We start from the raw sequence: 18,794 nt of genomic DNA, 5'->3' as shown, positions 1-18,794 counted from the left end.
CAAAAACAAAATCTTACTCCTAATCTTGACACATGGCAATGAATGTGTGATCCCTGCCATTCACACACTTACATACCTAATCTACATGAACTTCCTTTTGAGAGGAACACTGCTTGAAAATGCACAAAAGAGGCAAGACAATGACATACACATTCGTCGATATTAGGAACACAGCTTAACAGGCCTTTGCAACCGGAAAGTGAAGAATCCACCTCAGAGATCACTCGGGGGGAGGGTCGCGGCTGGACGTGGCCCTGGAGCGTGCTCTGGCTTTGTCGGTAGCCCCAGCCATGGTTGCCGCAGTGGCCCGGGCTCTCTCCTGCTCATCTCTCAAAATCTCTTCATAACGGGGTGGGAAGTCAGTGGAGACGGTATCTTTGACCTTGGACAAAAAGTCCAGGACTTTCGCCTTGGTGGTTTCAGCTTGGGCTCTTGGGCCCCACAGGAACTCGAAGCGTGGAGGATCACTGCCGGGCACCTGCCGGTACTCCAAGTAATTTTCCTGCACCAAATCTTGGGTGATAAGCTTCCTGGGCTCCCCGAAGATGAAGTGTGTCTTTCCAGCGTAGACTCCCAAAATATTCAGGAGTTCCCAGATCTCCTCCTCAGAGGCGCGGTTGCCATTCAAGAAGATCAACCCCAGCAGAGGCATCAGAATCCCTTTTGTAGGAAATTGCCAGGCAAAGCTCACACTCCCTTCGCTGGTATCATCCAGCTTGCAGACAAGGGAATAGGAGTGACTGTTGGGCTTGACTTCCTTCACTTCCAGGCCGAAGAACAGATCCATGCGCTCAGAGGCTTTCTTGAGGATCTCGGGGAAGTGCTCCCTGTACCTTTTGTGGATGACTTTCAGCATGTCTCCCTTTTTAATGGGCTCATTCATTTTGTACTTACACAGCAGGTAGTTTGCCAATATACCCGCCTTCCTAGTTAGAAGATCTTGGCCTGAGCTCTCACTGCAATGTGCGGCCTGGGACTTTTTACTCTTCTGAACATGGCTCTTGCCACGTACATCAGATCTTTTGCACGAAACACCTGCAGTGGCACTGGTGGCAGCTGAGACACTTGCGGGTGCCTGGAGACTGCCAGCATCAGAAGAGCTCGAGGCACCATCCCCAGTAACAGGAGGGGAGGAGGCAGTGGCTTCTCCCTCTGCTGTCGCTGCCTGAGCACTCTTAAGACCTTGGGCCTCAGCTCTGTTCTGGCGGCGTTTCTCACGAGCACGGAGCTTACTCTTCTGACCGCGAGGCATGGTGGCTGAGGTCCCGGACAGCAGACAGGACTGTGGCCCAGTGGGCAGGTGAGTTCGCACCTGCTGGATAGAGAATGACCTGAGGTGAGCACCTCCGACAGGTAGGATCGCCCTTGACTTCACCGAAGGCCTCCTTTACAGGTTACCCTGTGGGCACTGCTCTGGGAACCCACAAGGCTCCTGTGGGTTCCTGGCCATTCTGTCCCCTGACGGTCCTCTAGAACCATAGCACCCGTCGTGGGAGCCTCACCCTGAATCCCAGCCAAGGTGCCTTGGGTTTCCTTAGGTGAAGCGGGCACCGGCAGTGGGGCTCCCTGTGTTCTGGCCTCTGCGTTCGTCTGACTTCATCATCGGTATTATCCTTTATCCTGTCAACTCTGGGCAGAGCCTGGGCACCCTCCCCTCTGCCACTCTGACCTTGACACCTCAAAGATCCAAGGGACCCAGGAATACAAAATGAAAGTGGGAGCCTCAGTCCACCTCCCAATCAGGAGAAACCCAGTCCTGAGGGCTGAGTGGGGTCCTTTCTGCCCTGACTGCATTCAGATCCTAAGTTGTCCGTCAAGCACTTCACCGTGGGTCCTTGAAGGCGTGGCAGCACTCCCCTTTTGCTGACCCACGGGGCCTGCACGTTCAAACTAAGGACCTCACCTCCGTTAGTCCAGAAATTAAAGGTGAGGGCCATGCTCACCCTGACGGCCCTTCCCTGAGATTTCTTGGGCTGACATCAAAGGGCTGGGATACAGGCTTTGATATCCCCTTTATTCAGGGTGCTTGGTAACCTTCATTCCTCACTCAGACTCCTCAACTTGGGTCCCGGTACAGAACTCCTCATAGTAACAGCCACCCACCCTCATTCCCAATAGAATACAGTGAAGGGGACCTAATCTGACCAAACCTGGTCTGCCAAGACTGGGACCTGCTGCAAGCAGGTGGTGGCACTATGGCAGGTGGTCCCACACAGGATCCCAACTCAAGGTCGAAACTGGACTCTGATAGGGTCTAAGATTTCATCCTCTGCTGTCCTGGGGCCACGCCCCTCAGACCAAGACCCTCACTTCCCTGACCCCTGAGTGCGAACCGATGGGCACTTCTGCCTCACATCTACATCCTTGAGGTCAGACAGTGCTGAACATAGGAAAAATTCTCTGTGGCCCCACTGATTAGGTGTAGGTTCTCCCCACAGTCCTCAAGGGTCTCTCCATGAAACGTGGTGGAACAGAAATTTCTCCCTCCTCTGACCTGAGGTTGTCCCCGATGACCTGGTCTCTTGCCTCCATGAGATGCTAGGGGAAGAAGTGAGAGCAGCTCCTCAGGTCAACAGGCCCAGGTCCCCAGGGCTGCAAACACGGCTGGGGCTTTATGTGCTCCTCTACTTTTTGGGAGGATTTCCCCATCCTCGCTCGGCATCACATCCCGGAATCCTGTTACGATCTGGGTCCCGCTTGTCGCACTGGGCTTCCTCCATGGGACCAGGGCCCTTCTCTCTCTTACACCATCTCTACAGACAATGTGTGGATGCCCAGCCTGCCAGTTTTGCCCAGGGCCCCCGTGCTCACTTTGGGGGTTGTCGGGTACAGCCCACACCGCCGTTAGTCGCAGCTAGAGGGTAATTTAGCCGTTTTTTATCTGTTTCCTTTGCCTGGGGCCTCCCGGAGCTCACGTAGGAGTGCTGCTGGGTAGAGAGAGGTCCGCTCACAAGCACTCGGGACCCTCATTTCCCACCCAGTTCGGACGGGGATGTCCTCCATCTGTCCAATCGGGGTACTCTCGTAGAGGAAGCCCTTCTTTCTAACACACTCTAGGCCCAATTCAGGCCCCGTGCTGTCCGACGGAGTCCGCTGGCGTCTCTCAGGGCCGGACCTCATGGGAGGGTTTCGGCTGGGGCACCTGTGCTATGGGGAGTGGTGTTCTTCCATTCCCACATGTGGTCCTCACCTTGCCTGCAGATCAGTTCTGCGAATCTATGCTCAGGTAACAGAGGTCTCGTCTGCGTTCCATTGTAAACGTTCTGTTCTCATAAGCGGAAGTCAGTGTGTCCTATCTGGCCACAGATTTTGGGGTCTCTGTGGGCTTACAGTGAGGTGGGGCTCTGTCGGATCCATTGTGCAGTAATCAATGGTCCTATGTATATACTCAAGGTCCTCACTTTGTATCTATTACAGTCTAGCACTCTTCCCACTAGTGACCAGAGTCTGCCATCCTCCAAATAAATCCCTAAACTTTTTGACTCCCTGAAGTGCATACCTGGTTAAGCAATACATGGTTACTCATTCTTGGGCCTCTTAAGCCTGACAAGTGGGAGAGATTCTGTGAGGCTTCTATTTTAGGGAGAGTTCTTTTCAGCACTCAGGGTCCTGTCCTTATCTTAACTTCCATAAAGGCCAAGACTCCTCTTTCTGCACAACTGCTGCTTCTTTTAGACCTAGGGGCTTCCCTCCCTCAGACCACTCAGGTGTGATTGGTGATAGCTCTTCTGCAGCCTACCAGGGTTGGTGCTCTGTTTGATTCCCTTTGCTGGTGGGAGTCCCATCATAACATTTAGGGTCTTTAACATGACTTTTGTTAAGGCCTAGGTTTTCTCTCTCTGCATATCTGGGGCTGTCTCCATTAGTCCAAGTTCTTCACCTCCATGAGACACTTTGGGGAGATTAAAGGGATTCTGCCACCTCACAACTCTGTCCTGGGCATCTTATGGCCAACAATATCAAGGAAACTTGTGGAGTTACCCTGTCTTGAGGTTAGTAATTCCCTCATTTTTATTTAGAGTCCTCACCTTGACTCCTGTCAAGTCTTGGGACTCCACTCTCTGCTAACCTGAGGCTGCTCCCATCAAATCAATGTACTCACCTTCTGGGTACCTCCAAACTGGAAGTCAGGATGAGCCACATCCATCCAGGACTGTTTCAGATCAGGGTTGATTGCCCGAGCTAGCCTTTATGGAACCCCAGTGTTTTATCTGAGTTTTTCCATCATTCCTCATTCAGGGTCTTCACTTTCATATCTATCCAAGGCTGAGAGTCTTCCTTCTACGGACCCAAGCTTGTCCTTCTTAGGCCAGGGCTCTTAAGTCCCTGAAAGTCCTGAAGAATAAGTGAGGGCATGCTCAGCATGACAGCTCTGTCTGGTGTCCTCTAAGTCTGAAAGCAGGTGAAAGCCTGTTTGTGTGTGATCCCTTATATTCTAGGGTGTTGGTCCCTCTAGCTCTCTAACATTGGGGTCCTCCTCTTGTCCCTGCCTCTTGAATTAAAGGCTTCCTGGGAAATGCCACATCCCTGCAAATTCCTGAACAGTTTCCTTTCTGCAAACCTTGATCCCAGTTCTAGGAGTGATGTGAGATGGGAAAGCTGAAGCACAAGACAGGAGTCCCAGGACAGGTGAAAGACTTGACAGGGGAAAAAATATGCTGATATTTTCCTTCTCTTCACAAGCCAAATTTATATCTCAAGTAGTCTATGCTGATAGATTTATATTCTACAGGGAAGGGGATGCCTGGGATGATTTTGTGAGACCCTGATCTTTTGAGGTTATCTGACATTGCATGTGTAGATGATCATACTGTCACAATGTATTAGCTTTCTTTTCTTTATTCATACTTTTCATTTATTTTCATATTCATATTGCTCTGGGAATGCAGTCCAATCCAGTAGTATGAGCATAGATTCTTTCTTTTTATTGCCTGACATAGCTTTTTAAGAAGAAATGGGAGAATTAAATTAAGAAACACAAGTTGGGCCTCAGGCTAGGAGAGCTGGAACAGTTTTGGTTCTAGACTAATTGAGACCAAAGGGCTAGTTTCAGTCCTGTCCGTTAATAACCATGTGAATTTGGGCACATTACTAAACTTTGTGAGCATCAGGGTCTGCATCTGTTAAGTGGGTATGATAAGCTCTTTCTGGTAGGGCTGGCAGAATGTGGTTATCTGTTAAGTGCCTGACCTATATTGAGACTTCAACATGGCATTTATCACTATGATTAATTTGAACCCCAATGATGCCACTCACCATGCTGGGATTGTTTGTTTTAATCCAGCAGAAGTCAGCAAATATGTACCCGATTAGCAAGGAAAACTAAGTAATATTTCCCTATTATGTGATAAATTTTTCAATATGAGTATAAAGTATAGTTCTCCCACTAAATGCAACACAAAGCTCCTTAAACTTGTGTCAAGAATTGACAACTTCCCTCCCTCTCTGTGGCCCTGACATGTAAACCACTGTTGTTTTCATAAATTTAACCAGCACCAAAATTCTAGGACTTATTTAGAGTTAGTCAAATTACATACATGATAACTTAATTTGAATGCCCTTTTGATGGAATGGGCTCTGACCCTCCAAGCTTAGTGCAAGGAGTACCCAACGGCTTTTTAACTTCTCAGTTCAAGAGAGACACACTTGTATCTCAGAAACTCCCTGAAGATGGTTTGGATAAAACATCTAATTTGCACACTGTGTTCACCTGCACTGGGACTAGAGCACAGGACACATTGGATCCCTCGCCCAGGAGGAGAGTCTCTCTAGTTTACCCACAATCCCAATATAACTGTTAAGGGCAGATACTCATTTCAGGCTTAGATTCTTGACTATGAAGCCCACTATTTGAGGATCTGGTTCTTACTCACCATTATCACAGCCTAATCTAGCCCACCATGCAGCTAACTTAGAATTCCCTCCCATCAAGGGACTTGCAGTTTCCCAAGGCCCAACGCTGCCTTGCTTCAGGGCATTTACACTTGAAACTCGAATCTGGAATCCCCCCTCTTCCTCATCTTCCTTTTCTGCCTGTCCTTTATGTCTGAGATAATCTTACCTTCTTTTTATATGATAGCTGCTTCTAACCACTACAATTCTACGGGCGATGGCTTGGTCTTTTATTTTTTCCATCCCAAGTACTAGCATGGAGCCTTCTGAAGAGCAGATATTTCACTAGTATTTTGGGGGATTAAAAAGCCAGTGAATACATAGTCTAAATTATTACAATTTATTCTATATTCTTGAATAAGCAAAGAAAATCCAGGTATACATTTTTTTAATTTTACAAAAACAAAGACTAAAAGGCGTAAGGCAAACCAAGAACTGACAACCTCTTATCTTTTTATTTTTTTCTTTTTTTTGCATGATCACAAACATTTTAATGTAGAGTTCTTTCACATTTACAAGAAAATACAGTTCCAATGCTAAGTTATTGTGTGTGGATCACAGAAAACATAATTCAATGATGTGCAATTTGTTTACTCAATACCAAAACTCTTATTCTCAAACCCGATAAAAAGAAATAAATGTGGGACTCATATTATTCAAAAACTTAGATTCTAAAGCTTAATAAATTTTCCATTAAAATGAACAACATTTGATAAATACCAATAAATAAATAAATTAATAAATAAATAAAATCTATAAGTTACCCATATAGAGCAGGAACACAAAAGAGACATACTCTTTCTACTCTTTATTCTTACCCCAACCTTTTACTACTACTGACACTGACTACCCACTTTGAACACAAAGTGAAGAATCTGAATTAGGCCTCATTGAGTGTGGGAGGAACTTCTGGACGTGGCCCTGGAGCATGCTCTGGCCTTAGAAGTAGCACTAGCCTTGGTTGCAGCAGTGACCCGGGCTTTTTCTTCCTCATTCTCAAAGCCTCTTCATAATAGGGTTTGGAAGGCATTGGGGATGGTATCATTAATGCTGGACAAAAACTCCAGGATTGTCATCTCGCTGGTCTCAGCATGGGCTCTCGGGCCCCGCAGGAACTCGAAGCACAGAGGATCACTGCCCAGCACCTTGCAGTGCTCCAAGTATTTTAGTTGCACCAAATTGCTGATAATGAGCTTCATAGGATCCAAAAAGATGACTGACATGCCTCTTCCCAGAATTTACAATCATTATATCTGTTCATTCCAGACTATCTCCTCAGTGATACAGTTGCCCTTCATTAATATCAAGCCCAGTACAGTGAGCAGAGGACTGGTCTTGTGCATGCCCTTTTCATAATTCAGCCTCTCATCTTAGGTGAGGTCCAGTTTTCTGACAAGGGCATAGGAATGGTCCAATTCCTTTACGTCAACTCAAAGAGCAGCTCCATATGCTCAGAGGCTCTCCTGAGGATCTCAGGAAGTGTTCCTTATCCTCTTTATGACATTTTTCACCATGTCTGACTTTGCGATGTACTCTTTAATTTGATAGCTGAGCACAAGGGAATTCACTAATGAAGCCACTTTCTAGTCTAGAGGCTATTTGGAAAAGCTACAGGATTCTTTGACTTTCTTCCTCTTGTGAACACTGGAGTCCTCATCTGATATGTTTGATGAAGTGACTATGGAGACTCCTGGCTTTGGGTCTCTTTGTGGCCTGCAAGTGTTGCTCATGTGTGCAGCACTGATACTTCTAACACTGAGGCATGATGACTCTTGGTATCAGTAGGCAGGAGTGTAAATAGGAGGCATGGTGATAGGACACCATGGGCTAAGGAAGAGAAGCAGGATGTGAGTGGCCTCAGCTGGTAAACTCAACTTCCTTAGTTTTGACAAAGGCCAACTGCACCAGATTTTTCCTAAGAGCAGTGCTCTAAGTCCTCACAGGTCTCCTGTCCTGCTTTTCACATAAGCACTCGAAGAAGGAACTGAGAAGGTATTTCTCAGTACAGCTAGCCAACCCAGTTGGAGACTTCCCAGAGCTCACAGTAAGGCAGGAAGAATTGGGCTTTGTGGGGTCCCCTCTGTTTTAAGGTGGGTGGTCCCCTCAGTTTTCACTCAGGGTCCCTGCCATGATTCCTGGAAGCTCCTAAGACACTCACTTTGCTGACCTGAGGCCATCTCCCTTTAGACCAAGTCCTTCACCTCTCTGAGACTTATATGAGGAAGTGAGGGGGCATTTCATATGGCCATCTCTGTGTGACAGAAGGAATTTGACTCTACGGGTACCTTCTCTTCTGGGTGGGTGGTCTCCTCACCCATCTTTCTGATTTCTTACCTTGACTCCTGGCGGAGTATGGAATTCCTTTCTCTGTTGAAATGAGGACAGTCCCTTCAGACAAAGGACCTCACTTTTTCAAGTCACCTGAAGAGAAAGTAACATGGGATGAAGAATATACAGCACCTGTTTGTGCTGTATAGTCATATATAGTCATATATATATATAGTCATATATGAATTTTATATATTTATATATATATATAAAACTTGGCAAACCTACCTGAGGGGAAAGTGAGGGGCCTCAGCTTCAGCTTCTGCCTGGGTTTCCCAGGTCTCACAGAAGAGGTGGAGCAGGACTCTGATGTTCCTGTCTTCTGGAGTTATATTATTCTTAGTTCATATGGGAGGTACTCAGAGAAATCATGGTACTCAGAGAAAAGCAAGTTTGAAGGCCTGCAAGGGACCTATTGTGGAGGAAGTGACAGCAATGAAGGGTGGGACAGAAGACTATGCCTGCATGTCTGGTTGAAACATTTTGTTACAGGGAATTGAGTATACCTCCTAATCAGTTTTGGAGTGGTGTTTACATCAACATTTCCAAAAACTAGAACTTGCGAGATGATATTAGGTGCTATTAAAATTTTCTAATTATTTTGAAGTAAGCTGGCTTAAACAGAGTTAAATAGGTTTTACTTTCCCATTTTGTTTCACTGCAAGATTCCTAGAGCCTTCGCTATGCCAATATGTATTGAGAAGCCCCAAGAGGGATAATATAGTATGATGAATTTTCTTAACGTATTTGAAGAAATACGTATGGAAAGCATGCCTTTCTCTCATTTTTTTCCACATTGAATCTCAAGACTTCAACACAGAACATTTGGGAGATGGTTTTTATAATGTTCCTGGCAGATTCTCAGCTTACGTTTTCCCAAATGTTTTTGGTGAAAGTATGGTGGCCCTTGGAGAGGACAAGAATACAGGCCAGGAACATTTTCAAAACAAAATGTCACCTTTATCGCCTATAAAGATGATATCTAAAGTACAATGGCATCTCTTTAAGAAGTGACATGAAATATCACCTCTTCAGGTACTTTTCCAAAGTTTCAGTGTAGAGTCAATAGTACTCAGGCACATCCCAAACTTGCTTGATATGCTTGATCACTGAGAGACACAATCTAAGAGTCATGCTAAATATAGATCACCCTAAATATCCCAAAGAACAGTATCGTATTAGGGCTACTGAAAGGAAAGTAGATGCATATTTTCTGAGTCTCCAAACCTCCACGGGGGAAAAATAGACTAGAGCCAGCCAGCTGTAGGAGATCTAATCAGAAAAGTGTGAGTAAAAGGTAGGTGTTCAGCCTCAGTGGAGAATGAGAGTGTTTGGAAACCATAGGGGAGAAATTCCATCTTATAAACTGGCTTTACATAGTGGAAGAGAAGAAAGAATGTGGTAATGTGGAAGCTACACAAGTACCTACAATTCCTCCAAGTGGTACATGATATTGCAGTTTTTGAAGAACCTAATCCTAGGCTCCTTTGGATGTTGAGCTTATTGATATTCTTTCTGCTATTCTTATAATGATTCATACAGAAACTGGAGCAAGCCACATTCCTACAGAGGACATACATAGTAGATTTAACTGGTGAAGACAAAGGCCAGGAATGGAGACAGGGGCTCAGAGCAATGACCCAGAGATGCCTGTAGAAGTCCATCTTAGTTGAAAACACACACCCTTTTCCTCTTTACAGTTCAAATAAAATTTAAAACTAAAGCAATTTCTTAGGCAAAGCTATAACACAAACCCAGCCTTTATCTTGTGATTTGGATTTAAGGTATATAGACAATTAGAAGTCAATCAATTTGATCAAGTTACTTTCTTAAATGCTGTATTTCAAAGCATTTTAAAATAAAAGAGAAATGAGATGGTGGTTCAAGATAAATGACATTTAAAAAAACAGCATATGAGTAGTATAGTTGGAGCTATATTTATTGCATCTCTTGGGTAATTTTAGTATTTATTAGTGTCTTCATCTTCCAGTGGAACAAAACTCATGAATGTCAGTAATATAGTGTTTCAATCATCTACTGGCTAATTAATAAAGATATTAAATATAATCATTTCTGAAATCTGTGACTCTGGCACATATTTTAGCAATACCTCTCCAGTGGAATTTCAGTGTTTTAATATTTCCTTCTATGATAATTTCATATGCGTATGATTTTAAAATATCATAAAATCATTCATCAGGGAATTGGAGCAGGGCTTTGTGACTTTTCTAATCTGTTGCATTGAAAACATATCTTTAGAGTAGCCATTGATATCGAGAGACAACTCCAAGTTTTTTACCAAAGTGCTACAACATACCATTCTTTCATTATAGAGCAAGAAATCCACAACAAAATAAAAACATCTAAGTTGATGGTTAAGTAGATAATCATTTTTCAAAGTGCCAGTTTTGTTTTAGAGACTCATTCTTATGTTTCTTCTAATGAATTTTTCCTTTTCATTACAAAAGGCTATTCAAAAATATTAATGTTTAATGTTTAAAATGATCGTTGTAGAGATGCAAGAAAATAAGAAAATCACAAAGAAAACCAAACAATAACAATATAAATCTCTACTACTCAGAAACATCTGCTGTTATCAAACTATTTTTTTACTTGTCATTAGGCAATTTTGGAAGACTGAAAAAAAAAATCTCAGCTTGGCATACACGAATCACCTAGTGAACAATGGCAGAATCCTACCACCTAGTTACTTCTTTTCAGTTTGCAGATGGGTAAAGAAATTCAGCCCCAAGAAAAGAATGCTGCTCCTTAAATTATTCCTCCCTACTTTTCTTCATCCAATGATTATATGCTTGAATACTGCAGGGCTTTGCTTAAGCTGTTGATAGTAATTTTTCTTTTAAAAAAGAACCCTAGGGAGAAAATAGCTTAAAAATTGCATAAAATATTCAAAGAGCAAGAATAAAAGAAACAAAAATCCATCATCAGGATTTGAACTTCAGGCTTTGTCAGTGATTGACAGAGAACACCTAATGCAGAATGTAATTTTTCTACAGACTTCAACATCTCTTAATTACACAATGACTAAGTGGCCTACATTTGTTAGATATTTATTTAGAGTTGGATTTGATATGACATTTGTGACTGAAAACTAGAGGTCTAGATCAAGTGTCTGTGATCTAGAGAGATGAGGGTTTTAAGTTCTGGATTACATCAAATATGTATCCAAATCCAAATTGGTAGAAATGAGACATGCCTGGCTTTCAGTTCCTGACTGAAGATGAACACATAGGTAAGCTATTTGGAGAACAAAATGGAGTCTACACTAAGAGCCATGAAAATAATTTTTCCTTGATGACAAAAAACACCAAGTATTCAAAATTCAGAAAAATTTCAAGCAATCAACAAAAGACACAACAAACCCCTTCTGATTGGGTGTTCTTGGCTTCCTCACCCTCTATATCAGTGGTTTGATCCTCTTTATTCACTCTGTTGATTCCCTCTAATATTGTCTTCATCTCAGAAGATGTATTCTTTATTTCTGTCTGGTTCCCTTTTATAATTTTCATTTCCATTTCCATTTAATTTACAATATAAATTAATAAATAGGTGATATTGAAATTAAGAGAGCTCTGTTTTTTTGGCTTTATTGAAATATGATAGACAGTTGCTCATATTTACATTGTACAATTCAATGAGTTTTTTCGATTATAGTTAGCATATAATAATATATTAGTTTCAGTTGTACAGCATAATGATTAGAGATCTATACAGATCACAAAGTGATCACCCCACTAAATCTAGTGCCCCTCTTCCTCTCACATATTTATTACATTATTAACTATTTTTCTTATGCTACATTTTATATCTCTGTGTCTATATGTAACTATCCATTTGTACTTCTTAATCCCTTTGCCCATTTTCTCTGTGCTCCCTAACCCCTCCCATCTAGTATCCCTCAAAATATTCTCTGTATCTATGAGTTTATTTCCGCTTTTGTTGTTGTTGTTGATTTTGTTTGATTCCATATATACGTGAAATCATGCAATATTTGTCTTTCTCTATTTGACTTATTTCATTCAGCGCAATACCCTCCAAGTCCATCAAGGCAATATCTTCTTCCATCCCCTCCATTTTAATCTCTGTGTGTCTTTTAATCTGAAGAGAGTCTCTCGTAGGCGATATATGTAGGGTTTTTGTTTTCTTATCCATTCAGCCACTCTCTCTTTTGTTGGAGCACTTAATTCTTTTCCATTTGAGATACTTGTTGATAGGAATGTAGTTATTATCATTCTTTTTTCCTGTGTTTGATACATGTTTTTTCTTCTTAAAGAAGTCCCTCTAACATTTCCTGGAATACCGGCTTGGTGTTGATAAATTCCTTTAGCTTATTTTTGTCTGGGAAGCTCTTTATCTGTCCTTCGACTCTAAATGATAGCTTTGCTGGATAAAGTATTCTTGGTTGTAGATCTTGGGTTTTCATCACGTTGAATATTTTGTGCCAAGACCTTCTGTCATGCATAGTTTCTTTTGAGAAATCAGCTGCCAGTCTTATGGGTGCTCCCTTGTATGTAACTAACTGCTTTTCTCTGGCTGCTTTTAAGATTTTCTCTTTGTATTTAACCTTTGGCATTTTTATTATGATGTGTCTTGGTGTGGGCCTCTTTGGACTCATCTTTTTTGGGGACTCTCTGAGCTTCCTGGGGTCATACATCTATTTCCTTCACCAGGTGAGGGAAGTTTTCCACTATTATTTCTTCAAATAGCTCTTTGACATCTTGTTTTCCTTCAGGTACCCCTATGACATGGATATTTTTTACATTTAATTGTGTCCCATAGGCTCCTTAAATTATTATTATAGTCTTGGCTTCTTTTTTCATGCTGCAGGCAAACCCCTTCTGATTGGATGTTCTTGGCTTCCTCATCCTCTGTATCAGTGGTTCGATCCTCTTTATTCACTCTGTTGATTCCCTCTAATATTGTCTTCATCTCAGAAGATGTATTCTTTATTTCTGTCTGGTTCCCTTTTATAATTTTCATTTCCATTATTAGTTTTTTTTTTTTGTCTCTGTGTTAAAGTTTTCACTGAGTTCATCTACACTTCCCCTGAGTTCATTGAGCATCTTTATAACCAGTGTTTTGAACTCTGCATCTGTTAGATAGCTTGATTCCATTACTCGTGGATCTCTGTTCTGTTTTGTCGTATGGTTTCTGCTCGTTTGTCTTCCCATTTTGGCTGCCTTTCTGTGTCTGTTTCTATGTACTAATCAAAGCTTCTAAGTCTCCTGGTCTTATTAGCATGGCGTTGTGTAGTAGGTGTCCAGTGGAACAGCCTGAAAGGGGTTCAGCTGCAGGTGAATTTGAGCCCCAGCCTGTGCCCCTCTGGGGCTACCTGTTAAGATTCATCAAGAAATCCACAGATGCTGTGCTTATAATTGCCTCAAAAAGCCACACCAGAAATGGAGACCAGCTGCCACCAGTGTGAATCTTGGCGCTGCTCAGCAGGGAGCACCTGACTTACTGAGGCTATACCTGGATGTGGCTTGGGTGGTGCCTTCATTTGGGGGAGGCGGAGTTTCTGGGAATCCTCTGGGCAGAATGACCTCGGTTATGCAGTTTGATGATATCTCAGCTATGGCGGGTGCTGTGTGCTGTGTCCGTGTACTAGGATGGGGGAGGGCGCAACAGAGGAACAACAGATACCTCAGGCACTTCTGTGCAGGAGAGAGCCTCACCTCCATCCCTCAATCTGACAACTCAGTGTCTCCCTGTAAGTCCCTGGTGCCCCCCCCAATCAACTGACCTTGTGCTGGTGCTCAGAGAGAGCAGGTGTGTCATCGTGAAAGTCTGCTTGTGGACATGGCTCCTTTAAGAGGTGTCTACAGCTGTCGCTGCTGCAGCCTCTGTCTCACTCAGCCTCTCAGCCTTGCGTGTTTGCCCCCTCCTGCCTTCTACTGTTGCAGGGTGATTAAGTATTTCTCTCCCTAGCTGTAGGGCTTCTGTTCATCTAGACCACAGGAGACTGCTTGCTGTTTGTGCCGTGTTTCTGTCACAACTTTAATGTGATTGCAAGAGGGGTGAACAAAGCCTCTCTCATCTATGCCATTTTCCCCCAACTCCAAGGGAGCTCTGTTCTAACTGAAGTGCTATTTAGATTAAAGGAGATCTTTGTTAAATTCAGAGTCCATTCACATGTCTAGAGTACACAATCATGCTGCAGAGAGTTCCAGAAATGATTTTGGGGACAAGGGGATTTGCAAGTGTTGGAGGGATGAGAAATGGGAACACTGGAAATGGGCAAAATGACAGGGCACTGGAGAAGTGGTAGGTTCTTTAGCATTAGCTGTTGGAAAGCAATGGACAATAAAAGTTGTGAGTTGGTTCCATTCTCTCTTAGTAACAAAAATCACTTGGGGAATTTATTGAGGATACTGATTTCCAGGCCCACCGAAACCCCTGAATCAAGAGGGTCTTGTAATCTAGATTTAAAAAAGAAGTCTCAAGCGATTCTAAGAAGTCAATTTTGAAGCCGCACTGTTACCCCATTACCACACTGATGTCTTATTAGCATTTCATTAAGAAGTATTAAACTATTGGAAATTAAGGTTTCTTCAGAAGATAAAAGTGTTTTCCATTTAAATACAAACATACTGATCAAAAGCCCATAGATATTCTAGAACTCTATGAAAATCTTTGGTGATCATTTTCAACTGGCAAGTTTTCAAACTTTGGTAATGAACATTTTTTAGCTAGTTGTGGACATTTATTAAAATAGAGGCCAAAAACTGTTCAACTTGTGTCATTATAAATAAAATAAAAATGGCTCAAAATGTTACTTGAAAACTTGCTGAGACACTATTAATATTTAGAATTTTTTGGTAGCTAAAAGCAGATTTTAGGTCACATATAATATTTTTTTCCATTCCTTTTAAAGAATTCATATATTTATTAACCTCTTTTCACTTCTATACTTATAATTTTCTTTATAGCCTTATACTGACAGTTGAAAGTGGTTATGAGTATAGGTTACATTTCAGTTGTTACTTAATTGCTCAATACCCATTTTCTTTTTCCCTCAAATGAATATCTAAGAGGAGTACAGATTTTACTTCTTTATTACCCAGAATATTCAAAGTTAATATTTGAAATGTAGTAGACTCTCAATGATGACTTACTCAATGGATATTTTTAAAACATTGAATTTTTTCAATTGAGAAAATTATATATACCTGTTCTGTTCAATACAGTAGTCATTAGCCACATGTGGCTATTTAAATTTAAATGAATCAAAATTGAAAATTAAAATTCAGTTCTTTAGCTGCACTATCCACGTTTCAAATGTTCAATAGTCATATTTAGTTCTCATATTGGACAGCAGAGATATAGAACATTTCCATCAATATAGAAAATTTTATTGTACAATGCTGACCTATACAAATCCTTCCCTTTTATCCCTCTCTTCCTTCCTCCCTCCCTTTCTCTGCATAGACAATCATGTCCTTAGCAAACAAAGACAGTTTTATTCCCTTCTTCCCTATCCTATCTGTATACATTTTATTTCCCTTTCTTGTCTTGTTTTATTGCATTAGGTAGGGGTTCTGGTAAATTTTGATAAGGATTGATGAGAAGGAACATCTTTGCCTTGTTCCTAATCTTAGGAGGAAAGTATCTAGTTTCTCACCATTAATAATGGTTGTTAGTTGTCACTATGTTGTACAACTGAAGCTAATATAATATCGTATGTCAACTATAATTGAAAAATAAACTTAAAAAAAAGAATGTTAGTTGTAGTTTTTTGTTTTTTTTTGGTAGATGTTCTTTATCAAGTTGAAGAAAGTTCCCCTCTATTCCTAGTTGACTGAGGTATATTATTGTGAATGGGTGTTGCATCTTGACAAATGCTTTCTCTGCATCTATCAATATGATCATATGATTTTTCTTTTTTAGCCTATTGATATAATGAATTACATTGATTGATTTTCAAATTTTGAACTACTCTTGCATACCTAGAATAAATCACATTTGGCTGTGATATAAAATCCTTTTTACTCATTGTTGGATTCGATTTGGTAATATTTTGCTGAGGAGTTTGCATCTACATTCATGAGAGACATTGACTGGCAGTTTCCTTTCTTATAATATCTTTCCTTTGTTTTGATATTAGGATAATGCTGGCCTCACAGAATGCATTAGGAGGTGTTCACTCTGCTCCAGTTTTTTGAAACGGATTGCAGAAATTTGGTATCATTTTTATTTTTAGATGTTTGGCAAAATTCACTAGTGAAACAATTTGGGCCTGCTGCTTTATTTTAGAAGGTTATTAATTATTAATTTCAATTTCTTTAATAGTTGTAGGCCTATTCAGATTATCTATTTCTCCTTGTGTGAGTTTGATAGTGTCTTTCAAAGAATTGGTCCATTTCATTTTAGTTATCAAATTTGTGGGGATAGAGTTCTTCAGAATATTATTTTATTATCCTTTTAATGTCTATGGGACAAATAGTGATAGCCCCTCTTTCATTTCTGATATTAATAATTTTTGTTTCTTTTTTTTTTCTTGGTTAGCCTGACTTGATGTTCTGATCCCAAAGTATCAGCTTTTGTTTTCATTATTTTTTTCTATTCCTTATTTCAATTTCAATGATTTCTGCTTTGATTTTTATTATTTCTTTTCTTCTGCTTACTTTGGATTGAATTTGCTCTTTTTTCTAGTTTTCTAAAGTGGAAGCTTACATTATTAATTTTAGATCATTCTTCCTTTCCAATATATGTACTCAATGTTATAAAATTTCCTCTAAGGACTGGTTTTGTGGCATCCCACTAATTTTGATAGGTTTTATTTGCATTTTCATTTAGTTAAAATATTTAAAAATTCCTCTTGAGAGTTATCGTTTGATCTATGTGTTATTTAGAATTACGTTGTTTAATCTCCAAATATATTGAGATTTCTCAGCTATCTTGCTATTATTGATTTTTATTTTAATTCCATTGTGGTCTGAGAGCATATTTTTTAGGATGTCTACTCTTCTAAATGTGTTAAGGTATATTTTATGGCCCAGAATGCGGTCTATTTTTATCTCTAAAATTAATATAGCTCTCCAGCTTTCTTTTGATTAGCATTTGCCTGTTATATCTTTCTCCATCTTTTCACCTTAAATTCATCTGTTTTTATATTTAGAGTGGGTTTCTTGTAGACAACACCCAGTTATTTTTAATCTCCTCTCACAGTCTCTTTCGATTATTTCTTTTTTTGTATTCCATTCTTTTTATACCTTCTCTTGTTTTAATTGAGCATTTTACATTATTTCATTTTCTCTCCTGTCTTAGCATATTAATTATATTTAAAAATTAGGGGTTGTCTTAGAGTTTGCAATATACATTTACAACTAATCCAATTCCACTATCGAATAACACTATGCAGGTAGTGCATGTACATTACAGTAGAGTAGTTTCACAGGTAGTGCATGTACATTACAGTAGAGTAGTCCCAATTTCTCTTTCTATCCCTTATTACATGGCTGTCATTCATTTCACTTATACATAAGCCACGGTCACTGAACACATTATTGCTATTATTACTTTGAACAAGTTGTTACCTGTTAGATCAATTAAGAATAATAAAAATAAAAGACTTTATTTTACTTTAATTTATTCCTTCTTTGACATTCTTTTGTTCTTTATGTAGATCTAAGTATCTGATCTATATCATTTTCCTTCTTCCTGAAGAACCTTTAACATTCTTTCAGGCAGGTCAACTGGTGACAAATTTCCTCAATTTTGTTTGTCTGGGAAAGTCTTTATTTTTCCTTCAGTTTGGAAAGATTTTTGCTAGATATAGAATTCTAGGTTTTTGATTTGTTCTTTCGGTACTTTAAATATTTCACTTCACTTCTTTCTTGCATGGCTTCTGAAAAAAGAGTCCGATTTAATTTTTATCTATGTTCCTCTGTAGATAATGAAATTTTTCTCTAGCTTCTTCTAAGATTTCTCTTGGTCTTTAATTTACTGCAGTTTGAATATGACATATCTAAATATGAGGGTGGGTTTTGTTTTGTTTTGTTTTGTTTTGGTATTTATCCAGCTTATTGTCCTCTGAGCCTCCTGGGCCTGTGTTTTGGTGTCTGCTTTAATTTTGGAAAATTCTCAGCCATTAAAACTTCAAATAATTTTTCTGTCCCTTTCTTTTCTTTCCTTCTAGTATTTAAGAGAGAAGAGGAGGCATCTGAAAAATGGAAAGGAAAGGGCTTGCAGAAATGACTGACTCAGCTGGTTAAAGTTGATTCTTGACTGCCCTCTCCCCACCCTCCAGGACTTTCTAGCTAACATGTTTTCCAATAGCTACCTCTCCCACCTCAAGGACTCTCCAGCTCACATCTGTTGATTCATGGCTTACCATCCAACTAATGTTCTCCCTTATTTCTGTAGCGTGTAGGAATAACAAGACTGTATAAAACTGCCTGTTATGCTACAATTGGGGCTAAGCCTTTGGATAGGAATTTGCTGAGCAGGTGCTGGCATTAATAAGTGCTGCTTCCTGCTTATAGCCTCGGTGTCCCGTCTCTCTGTTTGAGAATCCTAAAACAGTGCTGATAACACTAAGGTCCTAGGTTCTA

The 18,794-nt window shown here is 40.6% G+C and overlaps 1 protein-coding gene across 1 annotated transcript; it reads right to left on the bottom strand.

Annotated features, from left to right (window-relative positions):
* Positions 1-220: 220 nt before the first annotated feature.
* Positions 221-1,252, bottom strand: LOC120598461 (melanoma-associated antigen B1-like). Its single transcript, XM_039857248.1, has one exon. The coding sequence runs from the start codon at positions 1,250-1,252 to the stop codon at positions 221-223; it is 1,032 nt and encodes a 343-aa protein (XP_039713182.1).
* Positions 1,253-18,794: the final 17,542 nt, after the last annotated feature.

Source organism: Pteropus medius, unplaced genomic scaffold, assembly GCF_902729225.1.
Source record: "Pteropus medius unplaced genomic scaffold, Ma_sr-lr_union100, whole genome shotgun sequence".
Taxonomy (NCBI): domain Eukaryota; kingdom Metazoa; phylum Chordata; class Mammalia; order Chiroptera; family Pteropodidae; genus Pteropus; species Pteropus medius.
The sequence above is the reverse complement of the archived record's forward strand: the minus strand, read 5'-3'. Positions and strand labels throughout refer to the sequence as shown.

Excerpts from the sequence above, each read along its gene's own strand:
- LOC120598461 (XM_039857248.1), bottom strand. The coding sequence starts at position 1,252 with ATGCCTCGCGGTCAGAAGAGTAAGCTCCGTGCTCGTGAGAAACGCCGC.